This window comes from Triticum aestivum, chromosome 7A (assembly GCF_018294505.1).
Source record: "Triticum aestivum cultivar Chinese Spring chromosome 7A, IWGSC CS RefSeq v2.1, whole genome shotgun sequence".
NCBI lineage: Eukaryota > Viridiplantae > Streptophyta > Magnoliopsida > Poales > Poaceae > Triticum > Triticum aestivum.
This window is the reverse complement of record NC_057812.1, coordinates 229,628,948-229,641,626: the sequence shown is the minus strand read 5'-3', so window position 1 is coordinate 229,641,626 and position 12,679 is coordinate 229,628,948. Positions and strand designations below refer to the sequence as shown.

The 12,679-nt window shown below is 43.3% G+C and overlaps 1 protein-coding gene across 1 annotated transcript; it reads left to right on the top strand.

Moving 5' to 3' along the window:
- The first annotated feature begins 985 nt into the window (after nucleotides 1–985).
- Nucleotides 986–12,152, top strand: LOC123153272 (uncharacterized). Its single transcript, XM_044572471.1, has 5 exons — nucleotides 986–1,040; nucleotides 7,397–7,891; nucleotides 9,165–9,183; nucleotides 11,378–11,473; nucleotides 11,566–12,152. Exons 1-5 carry the CDS (start codon nucleotides 986–988, stop codon nucleotides 11,639–11,641), a joined length of 741 nt encoding a protein of 246 aa, XP_044428406.1. The 3' UTR covers nucleotides 11,642–12,152.
- Nucleotides 12,153–12,679: the final 527 nt, after the last annotated feature.

Here is a 12,679-nt window from a genome sequence, read left to right as displayed (position 1 = left end):
ATAATCATACTTTCTTTGTCTCAAATTACTCGTATTAATTTTATCTACATACAGATGTGTCTGAACATGTTTTATCGGTACATAATCATACTTTCTTTGTCTCAAATTACTCGTATTAATTTTGTCTACATACAGATGTGTCTAAACACGTTTTAGTGTTAGGTAAATTAATATCTATACAAATCCAAGACAAGTAATCCGGGCAATAAGGTAATACATTTTACTGTCACCTAGAGATGGCCAAACCCCGTTGGAAAAAAGTGTTGGAAATATGAGCAAATTACTACGAGATTTAATACGAATAAACAGAAGATAAATCATGACCACAACAGCAGAGATTAAATTAATCATGTGAACTAGCATAGCAGATGAACATATCACATCTAGGACACATACTAGAAGCATGAATTCTACCACGATCTCGAACAGGAAGGATAGAATCACATACGGTGCAGCGGATGCAGCACCGCCGGCGTTGGCGTTGACGTTGTCGCCCATGTTGTCGAGGACGAGGTTGCCGAGGTCGGGGAAGAAGTCGTCGTTCGCGAAGTCGTCGCTGCCAGCAGTCGCGCGAGTGCGCTCCCCAAAAACCTAATCGCCCCTCTCCCGTACAGGATCACGAGAGGCGGGGTTCCGGAGGCCTGCTGTCCCTTCTCGCGGTGCACGCCGGAAGAAGGGATGGAGAAGACTAGCTTGGCGACGCAATGATCTGGAACGGTGGTGAGAAACCATACGAAGCGGCATCAGCTAGGGTAGACGTCTGCCTGACTATATAGTGCGGGCCGGATAGGTCGTGGGAGTAAACCCCACGTCCGAGTCGTTACGATTCAAAAGAATCGGAAATGGTTCAGTAATTAACGCGTCCATTAATTATTAATTAATGACTCATTAATTTTCCCATGCAGCAAAAATATAGACAACGTGCATAGCTCTGTCCTCGGTTCAGCTCAATCCCGCAACCCGCGGCGCGGCGCGGCGCGTCGTGATGAGACGTGGCGTGGCGTGGCTTGGCGAGGCGAGCAAGGAGGAGGAGCGCGCATGTAGGTCTCCTCTTCTCATGCTCATACAAGTGGTAGAAGAGCTCACGTTATAAAGAGGTGCAGCTCTTTCTCAACTTCCGGGATGGGACTAAACATTAGCCTCACTCACTCCACTCACATGTGTGCATGAATGGGCCAAGAGAATTTCAGAATTTTAGTTTGGCTTTGGGCCAAAGGCCTACTAGCAAAATTCCAACAATCCTCCACAAAGTCTCATTGGCACATCTCATCATTTAGTTCCAAAACATTGTTTTATATATCAGTGCTTAGTGGAGACTGTGAAGTTGAATTTCCACTTAGAAATTTATGCTACACTAGATCACAACTTGAATAGTGGACTATGCCTTGAACTACAAGTTTTCTGTGAAACTAGTTTCACACAAATTCTTGACCGATACTGGGCTGCCGCAAGGCTTTCCCGCGGGTGGAGCGTATACGTCATACTCCAGGACCTTTCATGAATTTATTAGAGAACACCCAATTCTCACAGACTGCGACGTTAACAGTCAAATTCATATAGGTGTGTTCCTCAGAAGATGTCCTGCAGGACAACATCTCTGCTTACCCGAATAAGCCACTTGGAACACATTAAGATAAGTATCAACCTGCCATGCAGATCAGGAGAGTATTGCATCTTCACGGAGTGGAATAATTAATATAGTGATACTCTCCTCCCAGCTGACCAACAGCTTGTCTCCCACTTCTACTTCACGGGATCTTCGATCACATAGAGTGGGTTACCACTATGGACAACTCATGCGGTGGGTCTCAAACCCATCTCCATCGATGCATTATCTATCACATTATGTGATAGACCCTTTGTGAAGGGATCTGCCAAGTTTTTCGACGTTTGGATATAATCCAACGTAATAACTCCGGAGTTCCTTAATTTTCTGACAGATTTTAGTCTCCTCTTCACATGCCTTGAGGACTTCATATTGTCCTTAGAACTATTTATCTTGACGATCACAGTTTGATTATCACAGTTCATCAGGATAGGGGGTATTGGTTTTTCAACCATAGGTAAGTCCATCAAGAGTTCACGAAGCCACTCTGCTTCAACAATGGCAGTGTCTAACGCTGTGAGTTCTGCTTCCATAGTTGACCTTGTTAAGATGGTCAGCTTGCAAGACTTCCAAGAAACAGCGCCCCCACCAAGTGTAAAAACATAACCACTTGTGGCCTTAATCTCATCAGCATCAGATATCCAGTTTGAATCACTATAACCCTCTAGTACTCTTGGATACCCGGTGTAGTGAATCCCATAGCTCGCGGTGCCTTTCAAATAGCGTATAACTCTCTCAAGCGCATGCCAATGATCATCTCCCGGTTTTGACACAAACCGACTCAGCTTGCTCATAGCAAAAGAGATGTCAGGCCTCGTGGCACTCGCCAAATACATAAGCGAGCCAATAATCTGAGAATACCTCAGTTGATCTCTAGCAATCCATCGATTCTTTCGAAGCAACACACTAGCATCATATGGAATTGGAGAAGGCGTGCAGTCGCTATACCCAAAACAAGTCAAGACCTTTTCCACATAATGAGACTGAAGCAGTGTGATCCCACCATTCTCATCTCTCAACAACTTGATGTTTAAGATAACATCAGCTACTCCTAGATTCTTCATCTCAAAACAGCGAGATAAGAAATCCTTAACCTCCTTGATTAAATCGAGTTTGGTTCCAAAGATCAATATGTCGTCGACATATAGACAAAGAATAACTCCTTCGCCCCCACCATAGCGATAGTACACGCACTTGTCACCATCATTTACTATAAAGCCGGCAGCAGTTAATGTTCTTTCGAACTTCTCATGCCACTCCTTAGGAGCTTGTTTAAGGTCATATAAAAACTTTAATAACTTGCACACCTTTCCTTCCTGACCAGGTACTACAAAACCATCTGGCTGATCCATGTAAATTTCCTTCTTCAACTCTCCATTGAGAAAAGCCGTCTTAACGTCCATTTGATGAACGAGAAGACCATGCGAGGCAGCCAGTGATAGTAGCACCCGAATTGTGGTCAGTCTAGCCACGGGTGAGTAAGTATCAAAGAAGTCTTCACCTTCTTTCTGGGTATAACCCTTGGCCACAAGCCGTGCCTTGTACTTTTCAATCATACCATCAGGTCTAAGCTTCTTCTTGAACACCCACTTACATCCTACAGGTTTGCACCCATAAGGACGGTCAGTGATCTCCCAGGTAACGTTAGCTAAGATGGAATCCATCTCGCTACGTACAGCTTCCTTCCAGTAGTCAGCATCAGGAGATGCATAGGCTTCTGAAATAGTCCTGTGTGTGTCATTCACGAGGTACACAATGAAATCATCACCAAAATACTTTGCAGTCCTCTGTCTCTTACTCCTCACAGGAGTTCCATTGTTATCCTCAACATGATTCTCAACGTGTTCCATCGCAATGGTGGGTTCAGGAACTACAGTGAATTCCTCACTAGATGGAGTGGGTATCTCCTGATTTGATGAACTCGACATATCCTTCATAGGAAATATGTCCTCAAAGAAAGTTGCATCATTTGATTCCATAATCGTACCAACATGCATGTCGGATACCTCAGATTTTATTATCAAAAATCTATAGCCGATGCTATGAAAAGCATAGCCCAGAAGAACACAATCCACGGTTTTTGGTCCAAGCTTGCGCTTCTTGGGAATTGGTATATTGACTTTCGCCAAACAACCCCAAGTACGTAGGTAAGACAGTTTCAACCTTTTCCTTTCCCATTCCTCAAATGAAGTCATGGTCTTATGCTTTGTGGGAACTCGGTTTAGGACATGACACGCAGTCATTAGCGCTTCTCCCCACCATTCCTTGGATAGACCCGAAGTGTCTAACATGGTGTTAACTATATCAGTTAGAGTTCGGTTCTTTCTTTCGGCTACCCCATTTGACTGGGGTGAGTAGGAAGGCGTCCTCTCATGGATTATACCATGTTCCGCACAAAACAGATCAAATTCATTGGAAAAATACTCTCCACCACGATCGGACCTAAGCCGTTTAATTTTTCGATCAAGTTGGTTCTCTGCCTCAGCTTTATAGTTTTTAAAGAAAGTCAAAGCCTCATCTTTTGATTTCAGAAGATACACATAACAATATCTAGTGGAGTCATCAATCAACGTCATGAAGTATCTCTTTCCACCTTTTGTCAACACGCCATTCATCTCACAAAGATCAGAATGTATAAGCTCTAGTGGCGCCAAGTCTCTTGCCTCTGCAGTCTTATGGGACTTGCGAGGTTGCTTAGCTTGCACACATACTTGGCATCTGGAGCCTTTGACAGTAGAGATTTTCGGAATTAAATTCATATTGGCTAATCGCGTCATGCAACCAAAGTTAATATGACAGAGTCGTGAATGCCAAATATCAGACTCATTATTGTGGCAAACATTATTAATAACTTTAGTGCAAATATCTGACAAAGATAGGCGGAACAAGTCTCCGCACTGATAGCCTTTTCCAACAAATTGTCCACACTTAGAAATTACAATTTTATTGGATTTGAAAACCAACTTAAAACCATCTCGACATAAACGGAAACCGCTAACGAGATTTTTATTGATGGACGGCACATGATGAACGTTCTTCAGACGCACAGTCTTCCCCGAAGTAAACTTTAGATCGACCGTACCAACACCTCGAACGATGGCATGTGACCCGTTCCCCATCAGCACGGGTGAAGTCCCTGTTGCCTGGTAAGAAGAAAACATGGAGGCGTCAGCACAAACATGTACATTGGCACCGGTGTCAATTAACCAATCAGGGGATTGAAATACTGAAAGGATGGTAGGAAAAATACCGTATCCTGATTCCTTCATATTAGTATCACCGATGACAACATTAGTGGACTTGCCGCTCTTCTCATGTTCGCGCTCCTCAAAGCGGTCAGGACACTTCGGAGCCCAATAATTAGGATCACCGCAGACATGGCAAAGTCCCTTCCCCTTCTTATGAGAATTCTTCTTGAAGTTGGTAGAATGTGATGGCTTGTTCTTTGTATCAAACTTGCCTTTGCCCTGAGTTTTGTTCTTATTGTTTTTGAACTTGTTGGGCTGGGAGTTCTTCTTCTGTACCATGTGGGCACTAGAACCTCCCTCAGCAACTCGAGCACGTGTGTCCTTTGCTCTCGCCTTCTCTTCAACATCAAGAGTACCAATGAGATCCGCAACGGAAAACTCCTGTCTCTTGTGTTTCAGGGAAGTAGCAAAATTGTTCCACGAAGGTGGAAGCTTGGCAATGATGCCTCCGGCAACAAATTTGTCCGGCAACACACACTTGAAGTACTCAAGTTCTTTTGCGAGCGACTGTATCTCATGAGCCTGCTGTACAACAGGGCGCTCATCAGTCATCTTGTAGTCATAGAATTGCTTCATGACGTACAACTCGCTGCCGGCGTTCGAGGCACCAAACTTGGCCTCGAGCGCAGCCCACATGTCCTTGCCGTTGTCAAACGACATATACGAATCCACAATGGAGTCATCAAGAACACTCAGAAGAGCGCCTTTAAAGAGGGCATCGATCTTCTCAAAAGCTTCCAGCTGTGCTGGATTAAGATCGCCCTCAGGCTTGCCCTTGGTGGCATTATAGCAGCCCATGGTCTAAAACCAGTAGACTGCCCTCGTGCGCCACCTCTTATATTGCGCCCCCTTAAAGGCAGGCGGCTTCAGATGCGTAGCAAAACCACTCGGAGTAAATTGCCTATAATCAAGTTTTTGGATTGTTGGAAATATGAGCAAATTACTACGAGATTTAATCCGAATAAACAGAAGATAAATCATGACCACAGCAGCAGAGATTAAATTAATCATGGGAACTAGCATAGCAGATGAACATATCACATCTAGGGCACATACTAGAAGCATGAATTCTACCACTATCTCGAACAGGAAGGATAGAATCACATACGATGCAGCGGGTGCAGCACCGCCGGCGTTGACGTTGTCGCCCATGTCGTCGAGGACGAGGTTGCCGAGGTCGGGGAAGAAGTCGTCGTTCACGAAGTCGTCGCTGCCAGCAGTCGCGCGAGTGCGCTCCCCAAAAACCTGATCGCCCCTCTCCCGTACAGGATCACGAGAGGCGGGGTTCCGGAGGCCTGCTGTCCCTTCTCGCGGTGCACGCCGGAAGGAGGGATGGAGAAGACTAGCTTGGCGGCGCAATGATCTGGAACGGTGGTGAGAAACCATACGAAACGACAGCGGCTAGGGTAGACGTCTGCCTGACTATATAGTGCGGGCCGGGTAGGTCGTGGGAGTAAACCCACGTCCGAGTCGTTACGATCCAAAAGAATCAGAAACGGTTCAGTAATTAATGTGTCCGTTAATTATTAATTAATGACTCATTAATTTTCTCATGCAGCAAAAATATAGACAACGTGCATAGCTCTGTCCTCGGCTCGGCTCAATCCCGCGTCGCGTCGCGGCGCGACGTGTCGTGACGAGGCGTGGCGAGCGAGGAGAAGGAGCGCGTGTAGGTCTCCTCTTCTCATGCTCATACAAGTGGTAGAAGAGCTCACTTTATAAAGATGTGCAGCTCTCTCTCAACTTCCGGGGTGGGACTAAACTTTAGCCTCACTCACTTCACTTACATGTGTGTATGAATAAGCCAAGAGAATTTCAGAATTTTAGTTGGGCTTTGGGCCAAAGGCCTACTAGCAAAATTCAAACAAAAAGTGTATGCAAAAGCAAAATTACAGGGAAGAGTGATACATGCAAACTGACGACGTTCTAGACATTGTCGTCGCCATATTGAGTAATATGTGTATAGCTAATTGAATGATATTGAGTAATATGTTTAAAGCTATTCTATTAAAAAGAAGCAAGACCCCCGGACTTTGCATAAAGCGTTGCACATAGCCATAGCTAATATAATGGTGTCGTAATTGTGCTGCCCAAATTACATACTCCCTCCATTCACAAATATAAGACATTTTGAATATTTTAATATAGACAACATACGAAATAAAATGAATGAACAAACACACTAAAATGTGTCTATATCATTTGATTAAATAAACTTTAAATAGTATTCATGAGCGAAGGAAGTATATTGCAACAAACCATATACAGTATTTTATTTAACCGGTTTTATATCCCTGTATTATATAGTACTCCCTCCGTCCCGTAATATAAGAACATTTTTAATACTGTACTAATGTTAAAAACGTTCTTATATTTTGGGACAGGGAAGTAGTAGCGTACGTTGCCAAGGTTCACTGAATATGGCCGCCACTTAACTCGGCAAGCAGCGACGCGTCCAGGTTCGATGTATCTCCTCGTCAGCTAGTGGCACCACCCATTTATCCCTTTTTTAGAGGTATTTATCCTCCCCAAATTTTAAAAGGTGCAGCTGTGCTGCTTCGTCGTCCCGAGCGCACACGCTTCTGCGTCGTCCGATCTGGATCGCGTGCGCAGGTGTGTCGCGGTTGGCTCACTTTTTTTTTCAGGTGTCGTCCGGTCGGCCCGGCCCGTAATACACCCGCAACAACTAGTCCACGTTCCCTCATCACCCACGTCGCACGCTACCATTCCCGCTTTCCACCGCCTCCCCACTCTCACGGAAACCGCCGTTCCTCTCTCCCCGTTCTCAATATCTGGCGACGAATCCAGCGATTCCGCACTATTCGTTCTGCGTTTTCTCTCTTCCACCCGTCGATTCCACTTGTTGGGGAGCATTTCCGCGCGAGGGGCGGAGCAGTTGTTGCGGCGGCGACGTCCAAGGTTGCGGCGGCGTCAGCGGTCGGGATCTCCAGGCGAGCGGTTGTGAAGCAGGAGGGCGTAGGCAGGAGAGGGGATGCTGTGATTTGTGGAGGAAGAGCAAATCGACTGCAAAACGCCGGTAATCATCTCGTTCCCCACCTCTTCATCTCACTGGTTTTCTGCAATTTTTCGTCTATGTGCTAGCGTTCGACTGTTCAATTGGGGGTGGTTCTACGAGAGTGGATGCGAAGATGCGCGAGAAATGAGGGATGATGGAGGAGCTCAATTTTTCCCTGGTTACTCTCCTTCGGGGGCGGTTGCGTGTTTGCAAGGGTCAATATCCTCTGGCGCGGTAGAGATTCGGGAGAAATGTGAGGAGAATGTGCGAGAACTTGTACGAGAAATTTGTTTTGTGGCTAAGTTGATGTTTGCAGTAGTTTTGCCTGTTCTAGAGTGCTTTTTTGCCAGGGGATGCTCTTATTTATTGCTAGTTTGATCTGGTAGTTAGATATATATGAGATATCCTGGCGTTTTTTGATTCATCCCATGATTTCAGTTAGATATATTCGAGTTTTCACTGATCAGTTTGTTGCCAGTTTAGTAGTGGGTTACCAGTTTTGCCTGACGTTTATATTGTTTTTGCCTAGCAGATGCATACCAACTTGCCTGTACATAGGTGCTCCATGTTTTCTTTTAATTACTACACAGTTTGAAGTAGTGGCTTACCAGTTTTGCCTGACGTTTACATTGCTTTTGCCTAGCAGATGCATACCAACTTTCCTGTACATAGGTGCTCCTTGTTTTCTTTTACTTACCATAGAGTTTGAAGTAGTGGCTTACCAGTTTTGCCTGACGTTTACATTGCTTTTGCCTAGCAGATGCATACCAACTTGCCTGTACATAGGTGCTCCTTGTTCTCATTTAATTACCACACATGTGCTTCACATATTTTTGATGCTTTGATCTTTTGAAGAGGGCTTCGCATGGTGAATAAAATAGGTCGCCTAAAAGCATTGACCTATATAGATTCCTAGTGTTATACTGAAAGAGAGAGAGAGAGTTGGCCTGGCAAAATTTATGCGATGCCAATATCACACTAGGAGTAGCATGTATCCTCTAGCTGGATGTGATGACGATAAAAAACTTGCTGGCACAGGAGGGTAGTAACAAGAAGCCTGCTTAGCTCATGCATAGATACGACATTTCCATTTTGATATTGGCATCCTTAGCTAGCCAGATGCCTGGCATTTTCATGGTTTTTGCCTAGCAGAGGCATGCAAACTTGCCTGCGCGGTTGTCACGGGTTTTCAATTGTTTTTTTACCAATACATGTTTTACATTTTTCTTAAGTTGCCTGCTATTTTTGTCATGCTTTTATGGCTAATGATAGTTTTATACTTTACTTTTTGCAGCGAAAAATGGCTGGGAGCAGTAAGGGCATCCAGCAAGACCCCCCTACAACCAATCTTGATGATGATTTTTTTTAACTTGCCTAACCATTGCCTTCTAGTTGCCTCAAAATGATGCAAACTTGCCGACTCTTTTCATTATATACTTAGATGAATGACTGTTTCTATATCAGATACGCGTTACAGACGCTTTTCATCATATACTCTGATGATAGACTTGCCTAAGATCTGATGATAGACTTGCCCAAGATATGGGAAGCACTCCCTCCGTCCGCGAATAAGTGTACTTCTACCATTTATTCTAAAGTTAAAGTTTTATAATTTTGACCAACTTTTTAGAAAAGAGTAGTAGTATATTATGATATCAAATTGGTATATTATGAAAATACATTTCAAAATGATTCTAGTGATACTAATATGGTGTCATAAATGCTACTACTTTTTCCTATAAAATTAGTCAAAGTTTTAAAACTTTGACTTAGGACAAAAGCTAGATGTACACTTATTCGCGGACGCAGGAAGTATATACATGCCTAAAAACCTCAGTACTTGCCTATAGTCTTTTTCAGTGATGACAGTAAAATTAGCGCGCACTAAAACACATACTCCCTCCGTCCCATAGTATAAGACGTTTTTGCAAGCTATATTAGCTTTAGAAAACCTCTTATATTATGGGATGGGATGAGTGGTAAGGAGAACAGTAATGTACAAACATATAGATATAATAATTCAGAGGTATTGAACAAGCATTAATGTTGCTAGATGTGAGAGGGTCTAGTTCCTGTTCTGTGAAACGAAACAGTAGCCAGATTTCTGTTCTATCATGGAGTATGGCCTTTTCTGTGTGTTTGTCCATTTTTCAACTCGCCCAATCATTGCTTCTTAGTTGCCTTAAAATGATACAAAACTTGCCATTTTTTCATTTATATAATCAATGATATAGTGTTTACTACAAGGGGGCTCCATCTTTATTGAACATGATATCAAGGGTTAGGCAACTCCACACTTCTAGACCAGGCAATTGATACACACAGATCAAGCAACTTAATTCAAATACTAGTTCTTTCACACTATTCTGATAGTTCAGAAAACATACACACAGCAAGGTTAGGCAACTCCACACAGCTAGACTAGGCAATTTGTATTCACAAATCAAGCAACTTAAAGAAACTGAAGTCAATCAAATATAGAAAAAAGTAGAGAAAAGCTCACAATTTTAATTGACATCTTAGGCACACATTTTAGGGGGATGGGAAGCGGGATTGGGCGGCAGAATATTTGTGCATGTGGAAACAGAAAGCTCACACTTTTTGGTCTAAACAACAGGCAAGTCACACATAAAACTCTAGCAAGCCTCCCACAGTTTTCTAGCAAGACACATACAGGACCATGGTAGCTTTCTTTGTGACGGAAACCATGGCGAACCCCTTTGTGTTTTTCTTTTTTTGTAGGACCCACATAGAAAATCTCAAAGCTATCCAAGTAGTGCCCAAGTAAGGAACCCCCACCAGCTACTCTCCAGTTAATCTTCATACCCTTCACCTGGAATTAGTTCTTACTACCTAGAGAGAAATCAATTGTGTGTGATTACTTATTGCACTAGACTTGCTTAAGAAAACCTCGGTAGTTGCCTACATTTCTTTTCAGTGATGGCCGTAAAACTGGATAAGAGCCTAGTATATCAGTGATAGGAAATCAGTTGTTCACTACCAGCGTGCACGGGCACGAAGTTGCTTAATGGCAGAACTGGAGTTGCTTAAAACAACCCACCTAGGTGTTTGCTGCTTTTCTTTTAAAATTTTACCACATACATTGTACAAAGCAAACTAAATTCAGAAGAAGAGATACATGAGTTGCTTACCCTTTTTTACCCTTTTTTATTTGCTTAAAAGTGCCATAGTAGTTGCCCACACTTTTTCCACATCTTTTTAGTTATAGCATGCATGAGCACACATGAGTTGCTTGCTCTTAGCTCTATTTTTGCTTAAAACAAAGCCTAGAAGTTGCTGCTCTTTTTTTTTTCAATACACTTTTTTCTAGTCCAATAGCAACCTAAAAACACAACAGCTAGTACTTGCTTTAAAAAAAATGAAAAACAGACGTTTCTGGTTCATGTCCTGCCAAGAGTTGCTTGCTGTCAAGTGTCAATATCTGATTTGCTTGCAAAATCCACTATAGTTGTTCACTTTCTGTTTTCTTTTTCTTTTTTGCAATAGGTGCAGCACAACAACCATACTAGTTGCTCATGGATCTGGGAAAAACGAGGGAGAACACTGGGAGGTAGAAGGTGCAATTAGATTTGGACAAACAAGGTGAGAAAATCACACCTATCTCTTCTTCCTTTGTCTGTATATTGGTAGATTCTTTTTCCAGTTTTTAAGCTTCAATGGGGCAGCCATTGCAGGGTCCTTTCGATTTTGGAGGAGGAGGAGGAGAAGAAGAAGAAGAAGAAGAAGAAGAAGGGCGTGGAGGTGGGGTAGGTGAGGAGAGGGAAAGGTTGGGTCTAGGGGTACGTCAGGGGAGCCACACCTCCCATTTGAGGACGGGCGTTGATCAAGTGTGTGATGGGGGAGCTGAAGGAAAGCGTGGGCGCGGGAGGAAAGCGTGGGCCTTCCTACTTTCCAAATCTGGATCAGGGGGACAAAAGCCTACCTAAATAAGGGAGGCTGCCAGGGGGCGCCCGGCGCAGATTCTCTAACTTGCTTATAGCAAGTCAGAGGCAGCCTTGAGGCAGCTGGATGCCGTTTCTTTTCCATCGTGTGTCCCCTGCTCTGTTTCATGTTTCCTTCCCTCACACAACACAGTTCAGCCAGGCCAGCCCACATAAGCGACAAGGAAGGCCCATTCGGGAGCAAACAGCCTAGCTGCAGCGACAAGTGCATCTATGGACAGTTAATTGAATGTAAACAGCAGAATAGAACAGAACATATTCAGACTGGATAGAAACCTGTAAAAATACTCCGTTTTCAACCAGAATTCAACCAAAATCAACCAGAATACAAACAGTAGTTATGATACAAATAACCATAATAACCTCCAACAAAATATAGTACTAGAGCTGCAGGTTCTACACAAAAGAACACCATTTTGCAGTGTTTTTCACAAATTTCTTCAAGCTGAACATATTCAGGCCAAAAGAAGATGGACCATCTTCTTCTTGTCATGAAATAGGAACCTAAAGAAGATCTCCAAAATCCATATCATCAATTCCATTAGAACCTTGCAAAGAAAGAGGATCAAAATGAAATGGTCGAATAGAATAGTAGTTTGGAGAAGATACAACAACATTTAAAGTACCATTAGCAAGTCTGCGTAGCTCCTGAATGCATTGTTAGCATTTTCAGTTGTTGCTTGAGTTTTTCCACCAACTTGATTCTCTTTCTCTTGCTGCTGCACAAAGAAACCCAACAAATTTATATATGATGTAGTAATAAATAAGTACACTAAATTGCAGGAATTTTCAGCAACATACGCTAGATTCCTTTGGGTCTTTCTTTTTGTACTTGCGTGTCTTCTTG

What these genes read in the sequence shown, in the direction of transcription:
- LOC123153272 (XM_044572471.1), top strand. Translation starts at nt 986, where the DNA reads ATGAGACGTGGCGTGGCGTGGCTTGGCGAGGCGAGCAAGGAGGAGGAG. An exon ending in CAAGGAGGAGGAGCGCGCAT is followed by an intron (nt 1,041 to 7,396) that starts GTAGGTCTCCTC and finishes AAATTTTAAAAG; the next exon opens with GTGCAGCTGTGCTGCTTCGT. An exon ending in ATTAGATTTGGACAAACAAG is followed by an intron (nt 11,474 to 11,565) that starts GTGAGAAAATCA and finishes CAGCCATTGCAG; the next exon opens with GGTCCTTTCGATTTTGGAGG.